This window comes from Leucoraja erinacea, chromosome 24 (genome assembly GCF_028641065.1).
Source record: "Leucoraja erinacea ecotype New England chromosome 24, Leri_hhj_1, whole genome shotgun sequence".
In the NCBI taxonomy this organism is placed as follows: Eukaryota; Metazoa; Chordata; class Chondrichthyes; order Rajiformes; family Rajidae; genus Leucoraja; species Leucoraja erinaceus.
Genome location: NC_073400.1, coordinates 18,515,233 through 18,527,900, shown reverse-complemented (window position 1 = coordinate 18,527,900; position 12,668 = coordinate 18,515,233). Strand labels below are relative to the sequence as shown.

General features: G+C 42.3%; 1 protein-coding gene across 1 annotated transcript; it reads left to right on the top strand.

Annotated features, from left to right (window-relative positions):
- The first annotated feature begins 367 nt into the window (after nt 1–367).
- ppil1 (peptidylprolyl isomerase (cyclophilin)-like 1) lies at nt 368–5,245 on the top strand. Its single transcript, XM_055654625.1, has 4 exons — nt 368–525; nt 1,727–1,881; nt 2,692–2,760; nt 4,756–5,245. The coding sequence occupies exons 1-4, from the start codon at nt 401–403 to the stop codon at nt 4,980–4,982; spliced, it is 576 nt and encodes a 191-aa protein (XP_055510600.1). The 5' UTR covers nt 368–400; the 3' UTR covers nt 4,983–5,245.
- Nucleotides 5,246–12,668: the final 7,423 nt, after the last annotated feature.

Sequence of the window (12,668 nt, the reverse complement as noted above, 5' to 3'; positions counted from 1 at the left end):
ATCGCTCACATCCTAGAGGACCACCAAGACCTCGAAGGATCACTCTTTAGAGGTTCACAAAGATCATGGAGGTCTTGGAGGATGGTGAAAGGCCTGGAGGATCACTAAGATCCTATTGGATCACTAAGACTTTGCGGGATCCAGCGAAATCGCATATCCTGGAGGATTATGAAGATTTTGGAGGGTCACTAATATCCCGAGGGAACACACGATCCTGGAGGATCAGTAAGATCCCATTGGATCCCCCAGATCCTAGAGTATCACTCAGATCCCGGGGGATCCCTCAGATCCTTCAGAATCGCCCTGACCTTGAGGACCACCAAGAGAGAGGTGACTGTGTGGGAGCAGAGTCTGCTCCTTTGGTCTGCTCTGATCAGACCAGGAGCGCTGTGAGCGGGTTATGCTGCCAGCCGAGGCGCATTCGGTGTGGCACCAGAGGCAAGCTTGCTGTGCTAGAGTAGGATTCGGCATGTCGGGGATGTCTGGGGATACATGGCAGCCGTCCAACCTCACACTGGAAACCACGTAGGTACGGGGACGTCGTGGGGTGCGCCAGGCCGGGAACCTGCAGCCGGAGCGACCGTCCTGGGTTATAACCGTGTGAAGCAGCGGTGTGCATTGGACTTACCCTTCCCCCGGCTACCCCAGTGCCGCACATGCCATTGTAAAAGTAAATGGTGCACGGTTTCAGAGAACCCAACAATCGCTTTTCAACTTCTATGTTAGCGCTGAGCAACCCTTTCGTTTGCCAGATTATTATTTTTTGGCTAGAAACTTAGCAGTGATGATGATAACTGCTTTTCACATTTCCACCCCCCCCTTCACACCGACCACTTTGTTTCTTTGGAGACACAAGGAATTGAATTGAATTGAATTTCCTTTATTGTCATTCAGACCTTTCAGTCTGAACGAAATTTCATGCCTGCAGATGCTGGAAATTTGAGCAAAACGCAAAGTGCTCAAGGGATTCTGTAGGTCTGGACCCGAAACGTCACCCATTCCTTCTCCAGAGATCCTGCCTGTCCCGCTGAGTTACTCCAGCGTTTTGTGTCTATCTTCGGTTTAAACCAGCATCTTCAGCTCCTTCTTACTCAAAAGGCTTGAGAGCTTTTTATGCATCTCTTTTCACCTATTATCTATAAATGTTAGCGGTATAGATTTTCTCAAGGCAGAGACCAGGCAGGAAGCTTTCCGTGATGTCAATTTACAGATATGACTCTGCTTGACCACTTTGTGATAAAGAGACGGGTCAACACCATACATGTAACAGACCTTGCCACAAATATTCAGCTCCCCTTTGCCCTGTCCGTTTTGACTTTGAGTTACTTGGTTTGGTGCTTCAAAGGAACATTTTTAAACATAGTTTTTTTTAAATCCCAACATTGTGCATTTCTTATTACATGGAAAATGCACTGATTTTACAGAATTACTTTTTTTGGGTGTTCATGTTGAACAAAAGTTTCTGCTTAATGTTTAACTTATGACATAAGTTCTGCTCAACTTATGACAAATAAAATCCTCAGCTGCTGGAAATCTGAAATAAAAAACAAAGTGTTGGAAACATTTAAGGCTGATGGCTTCATCAGATCGGTCACTGACCTGATACATTAACTCAATTATCTCTCCATGGACTGTTGTCTAACCAGTTAAGTACTTCCACCTTTTCTGTTATTTTATCTTAATAAGCTGTTAATTAATTTTGTTATAATTTTCAATTTTGGAACAGTATGGGGAACATAATGCTGGAGCTGTACTGGAAGCATGCACCAAAAACCTGCAGAAACTTTGCTGAGCTGGCTCGAAGGGGTTATTACAATGACACAAAGTTCCACCGAGTGATCACTGGTTTTGTGATTCAAGGAGGAGACCCAACAGGAACAGGTAAGAAAGTGCTGGAATCTCCTCGGCAGCAAACCAAGAGGCATTTGTGTTAGAACATAGAACAGAACAGCACAAGAACAGGCCCTATGGCCCACAATATCTGAAGGAATAATGAGGTAGAATGGTCATTTCCACCACTGGTAGCAGCCTCTGAACATAATTCAGAACTTGATGCTTTCATTTTCATACTAGCAATCCTTGTGGTCTAACTGATTGTATCACCCAACATTACCAGAGTAAAACTGTATTGTGCTGTGCATTTTGCCTATGAGGAGTTTGGTGGAACTTGCTGTTTTGTATATCTTTTGTTAAATTGCAATAATTTAGGCAGAGTTGTACAACACATAAAAGTTTTTTTTGGCAAACCATTTTCATATCAACCTTTTCGTCGAACTACATTAACTCCATTTATCCACGTTAGGTCCGTATCTATGCCATATCTATTTAAGTATTTGTCCAAAGGTCTCTTAAATGTAGTGATTGTATCTGACTGTACCATCTCCTCTGGCATGATGCTACACGTATCAGCCACTTTCTGTGTAAAAATAAATCTCTTCAAAACCACTTTAAAACCCCTTCCACTCACCTTAAACCTTTTCTCCCTTGTTTTTTTTTGACAACCCTACCATGGGGAAATAAACTCTAGATTGCCTACCACATCTATGCTTCCTCTAATTTTTATAAAGTTAAAAGTTTTATTTGTTTAATTATTGTGAGATAATGATTTTATATGTGGCAAAGTTTTAAGAAACTGAAATGCATTTATCATTACTTTCAATCAGGACAAACTCTTATTGCTTGCACACACAGGTAGAGGAGGGTCATCTATATATGGAAAACATTTTGAGGATGAAATACATAAGGATTTAAAATTCACAGGTAAACTAACTGTTTGGTTTGAGATTTCAATTATTTTGCTTTTGTTGAACGAATCTTAAAGGATAAGAGAAAAAAAAAGACATGTTTTTGACTAGATATTGTGCTAATACAAAACGGTTAATTTTGTTAGTTTAGCATTATCTGAGCATCGTGTTGTTATTTGCGTTACAATGTTAACGTCCTGTCCAGATATTATTATAAAACTAAGTAATATAATAATGATATAATTGTTCAATGATAGTTCACCTATAGGCAGCATCTCTGGAGAGAAGGAATGAGTGACGTTTCGGGTCTGAAGAAGGGTCTCGACCCGAAACGTCATCCATTCCTTCTCTCCATAGATGCTGCCTGTCCCGCTGAGTTACTCCAGCATTTTGTGTCTACCTTGGTTTAAGACGTCTTTGGATGCATTATTTTAGCTTGTTTAGAGCTTAGAGTTGCAGCATGGAAATGGTGGTCAACGCTGACCATCGATCACCTGTACACTAGTTCTATGTTATCCTGCTTTCGCATCCTACACATTAGGGGCAATTTACAGAAGCTAATTAATCTACAACTTAGATACACAGACAATAGGTGCAGGAGTAATCCATTTGTCCCTTCGGGCCATAACGGCCATTCAATGTGATCATGGCTGATCATCCACAATTAGCATCCTGTTCCTGCCTTCTCCCAATATCCCTTGATTCTGCTAGCCCTAAGAGCTCTATCTAACTCTCTTTTGAATGCATCCAGTGAATCGGCCTCCACTGCCTTCTGAGGCAGAGAATTTCACAAATTCACAACTCTCTGTGTGAAAAAGTTTTTCCTCATCTCAGTTCTAAATGGCCTATCCCTTATTCTTAAACTGTGGCCACTGGTTCTGGACTTTCCTAACATCTGGAATATGTTTTCTGCAACTAGTGAGTCCAATCCCTTAATAATTTTATATGTTTCTATAAGATTCCCTCTCATCCTTCTAAATTCCAGTGAATACAAGCCCAGTCGCTCCATTCTTTCATCATATGACAGTCCCGCAATCCCAGGAACTAAGCTCGTGAACCTACACTGCACTCCCTCAATAGCAAGAATGTCCTTCCTCAAACTTGCAAGTCTTTGGGATGTGAGATAAAACCAGAGGACATGAAGGAAACCCACACGGTCACACGGAAAACCTGCAAAATTTGCACAGACAGCACCCATGATTGGAATCGATCCTGGAACTCTGCTGTGAGGCAACAGCTGTACTGCTGTGCCACTGTGCCACCCTGTTTTGAGAAGGAAGACAAAAATTATCATTTGAAATGCAAAACAGAGCAAGGTTTGGTATATTTGACAGCAAATATGCTGAGTTTGCCTATAATTAATCTCAGGGACAAAACACCTACCGTAGGCCACAAATAACTGATATTTAAAAAAATAATGTAAAAGTCTGCAGTCCCCTAATGCTGAGCTCTTTTATTTGTATATTTTAAAAATGCTAATTATTATCATGGCTAATAATTATGTGATTTGGTGTGGCTGTAATGTCTACACTGTGTTAATAATATTATTTAGTATGCCAGTTTCCTACATATTCAACTTTTAGTGGGCATTGATTGGACTTTGTCTCATTTCACTGTTGACTGTACCACACAAAAGTATTTTTTTTTCTTTCAAATGCAATAACTGTTATTTGTCAAGGATAAAAATGAACAAGTAATGAAAGTGTAGGAAGGAACTGCAGATGTTGGTTAACACCGATGATAAACACAAAATGCTGGAGTAACCCAGCGGGTCAGGCAGCATCCATGGAGAAAAGGAATAGGTGACATTTTGGGTCGTGACCCTTCGCCAGACTTCTTTTTCAGTCACCGATTGGTTTCTCCAAAGATGCTGCCTGTCCCACTGAGTTACGCAAGTAATGAAAGTAAAATATTTTCATTTAGTAGATTTAATCTTGCATCGATTCATTCTCAACCGTCTGTACTCTAAGTTCAATCACAGCTAAGCGTACCATGTCTCCCCTTCTCATAGGCGCAGGGATCCTTGCCATGGCGAATGCAGGCCCAGGTACAAATGGCAGCCAGTTCTTTATAACTCTGGGACCTACACCACTGCTGGATGGCAAACACACAATCTTTGGGCGTGTCTGCCATGGATTGTCAGTCACAAAACGTATCGAACTTGTTGAGACCAACCGTGAAGACCGACCTGTGGATGATGTAGTAATTGTAAAAGCTGATATAAGCGAATTAAGTTAAGGCTATAACCCAGAAATGTTTTTTCATGTAATTACAGTATTTGAAGTTTCTAGGCAGTGGCATATGTTTTTAATCACCTTCCTGTACAAACATTTGGTGCATTTGTTATTTTGATATCATTCATAAAGCAGTGCAATGGCATACAGATTCACCATGATGTTTAAATTAATTTCTTTGCCATTGATATAATTTCAAATTTATTTTTCATTGATTTGAGTTGCATGTGTACCTACAACTCATATGAATAAAATAGTCAAAATTAACAGGTTTAATTGTGTGATTTGCATATGTTAGAAAAAGTACTGATTGTGCGAGCATCTTGGCTATGTCCATTTTCCTCCACAGATGCTGTCTGACCCACTGAGTTCTTCCAGCTGGTTTATTTTTTTGGCTGCACTGGAACATGAAACTGTACTGCACAAGACCAGGCCCTTCAGCCCAAAATATCTGCCAAACATGATGCCCCAACCATTTTCTATTTTACCTGCTCTTAATCCATATCCCTCCATTTCCTGCATATCCAGATGCCTACCCAAAAGCCTCTTAAATGCCACAATTGTATCTGTTTCAACCACCACCCAGACATTCACAACTCTTTGTGTAAAAATATAGTTGCCCTGCACATCTCCTTTAAACATTGCTGCACTCACCTTAACTCTAGTGTTTGATTTTTCCATCCTGGGAAAAAAAGATTCTGACCGTACCCCCTATTTACGCCTCTAATAATTTTATATACTTCTATCAAGTCTCCAACAACCTCTGGCGTTCCAGAAAAAACAATTCAAGTCTGTCCGATTTCATCCTGCACTTTATACCCCTAATCCAGGCACCATCTGGTAAACCTCCTTTGCACCCTTTCCAAAACCTCCACATGCTTCCTGCAATGGGACGACCAGAACTATCATTAAGCTGCAAAAAATATTGATAGGGAAATAAAAGATGTTGTGTAATGGAAACCTATTGTGACGCCCTTGGTCGTGTTCTGGATGTAGCTGCACAATGTCTGGACTACAACCAATTGCTTTTTGTTGCCTCAACGCCTCTTGGTGGCGAGATGGTTGAGTTCCAAGTTGTTGGAGATAAATTCCCTTTGCAGTGTTTTTTGTGGCTTCTCTACAACAATTAATGGCACATCAAACACCGTGAGGAATATCAAAACTCTAGTTGCTAAGAATGGCATGACCATCTGCTACTCCACAGGCTTAATGTTCATGCTGTCACTGATGCTCTATGTTCCAACTGTGAATCTGGCTTCTGTGCTATTTTATCTACTTTCTTCAGGGGTCACTGTACCCTCTAAATGCTATGCTGTCTTTTTGCTGTCAAACACTGTGACCAGGCACCCCTTACTCAATAACAGGGTAATGTCCAATGCTGCTTTATTTAATGTGCACTTCCATTTCTCCAGGGTCTAAATAACCAAGCTGAGAATTGTACTCATTTTCTTTAAGTATGAATACTAATGTCACAATTGCATTTCATTTAATCCTTTCTTATCCAGGTAAATGTCAAACACTGATAAAATGACTAGGCACAAAATGTTCGAGTAACAGGCGTGGAACAGGCTGTTCGGCCTACCAAGTCCGTGACGACCAGCGATCACCCCATACACCAGCACTATCCAATGCACTAGAGACAATTTACAATTCTTACCAAAGCAATCAAAGCTAGCTTACCAATCATTCAACCGGCTTGTTTTTGGATTGTGGGAAGAAATGAAGTACGCGGAGAAAGCCCATGTGGTCACAGGGAGAACGTGCATGCTCCATACTGTAAGGTAAGCGCTGTAAGGTAGCAACTCAACCGTTGCATCTTTATGCTTATATTTTGTGTTTATCTTTGGTATAAACCAGCATCTGAAGTTCATTTTTTTACTAATAAAATATAGTTTATTGTAATTTTTTAGCCATGTGACATTATGATAAAATAGTTTTTGATGTACTGTGGAGGGGCTGCTTCATTTGCAGCAAAGGGCTTACTTCACCATTACTCACTTTCCCTCTGAGGCAGCTTTTCTTTAGCAGGAGTGTAATGATGCACTCAAGATGGAAAAATCAGTTTGAGTTCCTGCCTCCGATTGCTCCCCAACAACTGTGCCTGTACGTTATTTTCTGGAATTTGGGCAAGGATAGAATTGAGTGTATTTGCAATTCTTGACATGCAGAATAGATGCCACTATTAAAAATGAAAAACACAAAATGCTGGAATAACTCAGCTGGGTCAGGCAGCATCTCTGGAGAGAAAGGATGGGTGATGTTTTGGGTCAGGACGCTTCTTCAGATCAGTTATCAATTATCAATTAATAATGAAAGTATTTCACTTGAAAAATCATTTATAGTTGGGTTCAGAATCCCATTGTAACTGCATTTGTGGCTATTACTCGAGGATTGCAACACACAGATACTGCAAATGTCTAAAAAGAAAGAAAGAAGTGCTTAATATGATTAGCAGGTCACATGCTGCATGTAGGAAGGAACTGCAGATGCTGGTTTAAACCGAAGATAAACACAACGCTGAAGTAACTCAGAGGGACAGGCAGAATCTCTGGATAGAAGGAATGGGTGATGTTTCAGGTCGAGTCTGAAGAAGGGTGTCGACACGAAACGTCACCCATTCCTTCTCTCCAGAGTTGCTGCCTGTCTCCCTGAGTTACTCCAGCTTTTTATGTCTATCTAAAGTTAATAACATATCAGGCTAATGACTTGGGATCCTCCCAAACCCTTGCCACAGCGATATAGTTGCTGCCTTACAGCGCCAGAGACCCGGGTTCGATCCTGATTATGGGTGCTGTCTGTACGGAGTTTGTAAATTCTCCCCCGTGACCGGCGTTGGTTTTCTCCGGGATCTCTTCGGTTTCCTCCCACACTCCAAAGACGCACAGGTTTATAGGGTAAGTGGCTTGGTATAATTGTAAATTGTTCCTAGTGTGTGTAGGATAGTGTAAGCGTGCAGGGACGCTGGTCGGCACCCTCCGTGGCTGCATAACTAAACTAAACGAAACAAACCTTTTGGGATCTGTATGGTATTCCTTGAATAGCAGGTGCCCCTGGTCAATGAAATGTCTACCGTTACCCCAGTGAGAGCACTTGGAGGGAGATAACCTGCAATAGCCCGGGAGTGTATTGGTCTTCCCCAGGAAAGAGGTAGCTGGCCCCATGATCTCCTGGTAGAGAAACAAAAAAAAGATTAAATTGGTATGTATAGACTTCCTCGCTCAGATTGAATCCTGAACACCAATGGGCCCCGTTTCTAACCATATTTAGGAGGCATATTTTCTAAATTGAGGTGCATCTTCATTGCTGATATCTACATCCTATTAAAAGCCAAGAGAAGTCAAATATGTTTCCACCAATAGCCTCACCCATTACACAAATAATTGATGCATAGAATTATTCTGATAAACTGTAGAAAAAGAATAAGCAATCATCACAAGATTTTTCAGGAAATTAACAGGGTTTCTCATCAATTTTTTTCAAGGTTTATGAAGGGTCGCTAATTTGGGGAAAAGAGAATGGTGTAGAATGGAGAATAATATCTTGGATCAGAAGTCAAGAGTGTTTAGTTATCTTTAGGCTTTGGATACGTAGCGTGGAAACAGGCCTTTCGGCCTACCGAATCTGCGCTGGCCATCGATCACCCCGTACGCCAGCACTATTCTATACACAAGGGACAATTTACAAGGCTCGTGTACCTTCTTCCTGATAGTAGCAGCGAGATTGAGCATGCCCTGTGTGGTGTGAGTTTGTGATGATATTGACTGCCTTTTTGAAGCAGCACCTCCTCTGAGCGTAGTATAAAATATCAATATAAAATAAATTTATCATTAAAATAATACTAACACATGAGGCAAAAAGGCCAAAAGGGACTTCTGCTCCAAGCTGGAGGATGAGACAGATGTTCGGCAGCTGTGGAGGGGCCTGAATGCAATCACCTCCTACAAGACGAAATCAGGAGGTAGCTCGAATGTCGGCAAAACATCACTCCCTGACGAGCTCAATGCGTTTTACGCACGCTTTGATAGGGAGAACACTAATGGGTTCGCTGGGATGGTATTTAAGTCTCAGTCACAGAGGCCGAAGTCAGAAAATCCTTCAGAGGGGTGGACCCTCGAAAAGCACCTGGACCTGATGGTATACCCGGTCGTGTTCTAAAAACCTGTGCGGACCAACTGGCTGGAGTTTTTACGGACATTTTCAACCTCTCACTTCTGAGGTCTGAGGTTCCCACCTGCTTTAAAAGGGCATCAATTATACCGGTGCCCAAGAAGAGCAAGGTGACGTGCCTCAATGACTATCGACCAGTGGCACTAACGTCTGTGGTGATGAAGTGCTTTGAGAGGTTGATTATGGCGCAAATCAACTCATGCCTCAACAAAAACCTGGACCCACTGCAGTTCGCTTACCGCGACAACAGATCAACGGTGGATGCAATCTCGCTGGCTCTCCACTCTGCTCTGGACCACTTGGACAACAAAAACGTATATGTTAGGCTGCTATTCATTGATTACAGCTCGGCATTTAACACAATCATCCCCTCCAAGCTGGTTACCAAGCTCTCAGATCTGGGTCTCTGCGCATCCCTCTGCAATTGGATCCTCGACTTCCTCATTCACAGACCACAGGCTGTTCTTATTGGTGGAAATGTGTCAGACTCGATAACAATCAGCACGGGTGTACCTCAATGCTGCATGCTCAGCCCCCTGCTGTACTCACTCTATACTCATGACTGCGTAACCGGTCATAATGCGAACTCCATCATCAAGTTCGCAGACGACACCACTGTTGTGGGACGTATCACTGATGGGGACGAGTCAGAGTATAGAAGAGCGATCAACCGACTGACCAAATGGTGCCAGCGCAATAACCTGGCCTTCAACACCAGCAAAACCAAGGAACTGATTGTGGACTTTGGAAGGAGTAGGATGGGGACCCACAGTTCCGTTTATATCAACGGATCGATGGTGGAGAGGGTCAAGAACTTCAAATTCTTGGGCGCATGTTTCTGAAGATCTCCTGGTCCGAGAACACTGATACAATGATAAAGAAAGCACATCAGCGCCTCTACTTCCTGAGAAGATTACGGAGAGTCAGTGTGTCAAGGAGGACTCTCTCTAACTTCTACAGGTGCACAGTAGAGGCATGCTGACCGGTTGCATCGTGGCTTGGTTCGGCAACTTGAGCATCCAGGAGCGGAAAAGACTACAATAAATAGTAAACACTGCCCAGTCCATCATCGGCTCTGATCTCCCTACCATCGAGGAGATCTATCGCAGTCGCTGCCTCAAAAAAGCTGGCAGTATCATCAAGGACCTACGCCATCCTGGCCACACACTCATCTCCCCGCTACCTTCAGGTAGAAGGTACAGGAGCCTGAAGACTGCAACAACCAGGTTCAGGAATAGCTACTTCCCCACAGCCATCAGGCTTTTAAACTCAAATGAAACAAAACTCTGAACATTAACAGACCATTATCTGTTTATTTGCACTTTATCTGTTTATTTATTCATGTGTGTGTATATTTATATAATGGTATATGGACACACTGATCTGTTCTACATTCATGCCTACTATATTCTGTTGTGCTGAAGCATAAGTAAGAATGTCATTGTCCTATCTGGGGCACATAACAATAAACTCTCTTGACTCTTGACTTGAGATATGGGATACATCTATAAAACAGAACGAAAAAGCACCTGCTCAAGTCAACACCTGCAGTGAACCCTTTGTTCTGTTTGAATGTCTTGCACTTAATGTCTCTCATCACTGGAGGGCAGTATTCATCTGTACAATACGATATAGTCCAGTTGCAGGACCCCAAGAAGTTTGGCCATTACATTTCCCATTATATTTTACCTCTTTTGAATATATTTGCTCCTTTGTCCGATGTTATTCTTCTTTTAGAAATGCACCAGATACGTTGCCATGGGGTGGATGATAACTCGTTCGCTCGTGTGTCGGATGACGTATAGCTCGCTGTTGGCTTCTGTCATTGTCCAACATGTTGACCGAATTGGTCGCCCGATACGTCACAGAGTGCATCGTGTCATCGTTTCCGGGGATCGCCACGAGGAGGCTTCTGTCATGATCCCCGGACTGTAACTGGAGCACCCAGATTGGCATAACACTGCACAGATGATGCTCACCACATTCACATGACACCATGCATCCAGTAAACTCGAATACTATCACTTTGAGTTCCAAATTCATCACAGCAGGGTCACAGGGAAAGTTCTGAGAAATGGAATTAACTGGGTTGTTTTTTCTCGTTGCAGATGTTGTTGACTGTTATGGCGGTCTGTACGGAGTTCGTACGTTCTACCTGTGATCGCACAGGTTTGAGTTAGAGTTTAGTTATTGTCACGTGTACCAAGGTAGAGTGAAAAACTTTGGTTGCATGATAACCAGTCAGTGGAAAGACCAGTACATGATTACAGTCAACCATCCACAGTGTACAGGTGCATGATAAAGGGACTAACGTGAAAACCGTTTAGTGCAAGATCAAGTCCAGTAATGTCCAATCAAAGATAGTCCGTGGGTCTCCAATGAGGTAGATAGTAGTTCAGGACTGCTCTCTAGTTGTTGGTAGGATGGTTTTCACCAGGTGCTCTGCTTTTCTCCCACACTCTAAAGACATACAGGTTTGTAGGTTAATTTGCTTTGATTAAAATTGTAAATTGTCCCGAGCATGTAGGAAAGTGCTAAAGTACGGGTGATCGTTGGTCGGTGCAGACCTGGTGGGCCGAAGGGCCCATTTCCACGCTGTATCTCTGAAGTCTGAAGTAAATACTGAATGGCGGCAGGATCTGTGCTGCAATGGTTCTATCATGGATGAGAGCATTTATGAGCGAGGTGGGTGAGAAGGGGTGCAATTCAACGACTAATCACACTTTTACTGTATATTTAAAATACATTGTGTCATGAATTTAACCGGCAAAACATTTTGTATGTTTCCTCTCCCATCAGGCAAGTGGTAGAGAAGTTTGAAAACATGTATCTCCAGATTCAGGGACAGTTTCTTGCCAGCTGTTAACAGGTACCTGAACTGTCCTCTTGCCAGCTAGAGAGCAGTCCTGACCTCCCATCTACCTCATTGGAGACCTTCAAATTACCTTTAATTGGACCTTATTGGACTTTATCTTGCACTAAACATTATACCCTTTATCCTGTAACAACACTGTGGACGGCTTGATTTAGTATTTTCACTGACTGGATAGCAGACAACAAAAAGCTTTACATTGTACATTGATACATGTGACAATAATACACTATATCAAACTAGTATAAGAAATACAGAAGCAGGAAAATAACTCCTTGACCAGAAGAATGCTGCATACTCCGCTACAATACTTGACAATGTTATTTCACCCATCTGTTAATCACCCCCCCCCCCCCAAACCTGTATTGAGCTACCACTTGCAAAGCTTTGCCTTATCCCATCTCTTTTCCAGTCCCTGTCCAGCCCCCCACCCCACATCCCTTCTTCTCCAGAGGAGGCTGAGGATGACCTGCTGAAAGAAGAGTCAAGAGTTTTTAATCTATGTAGGTTATGACAACAGAACAAATGAAATGAATAACCGTAATTTTAGGTAACCATTACAGTGCAAAACCGAAATCTGTAGTCCAACCAAAGACACAGTCCATAGAAGCTCATAGTTGCTGAAGTTTGTGTTGTGAAGTGTACGAGACC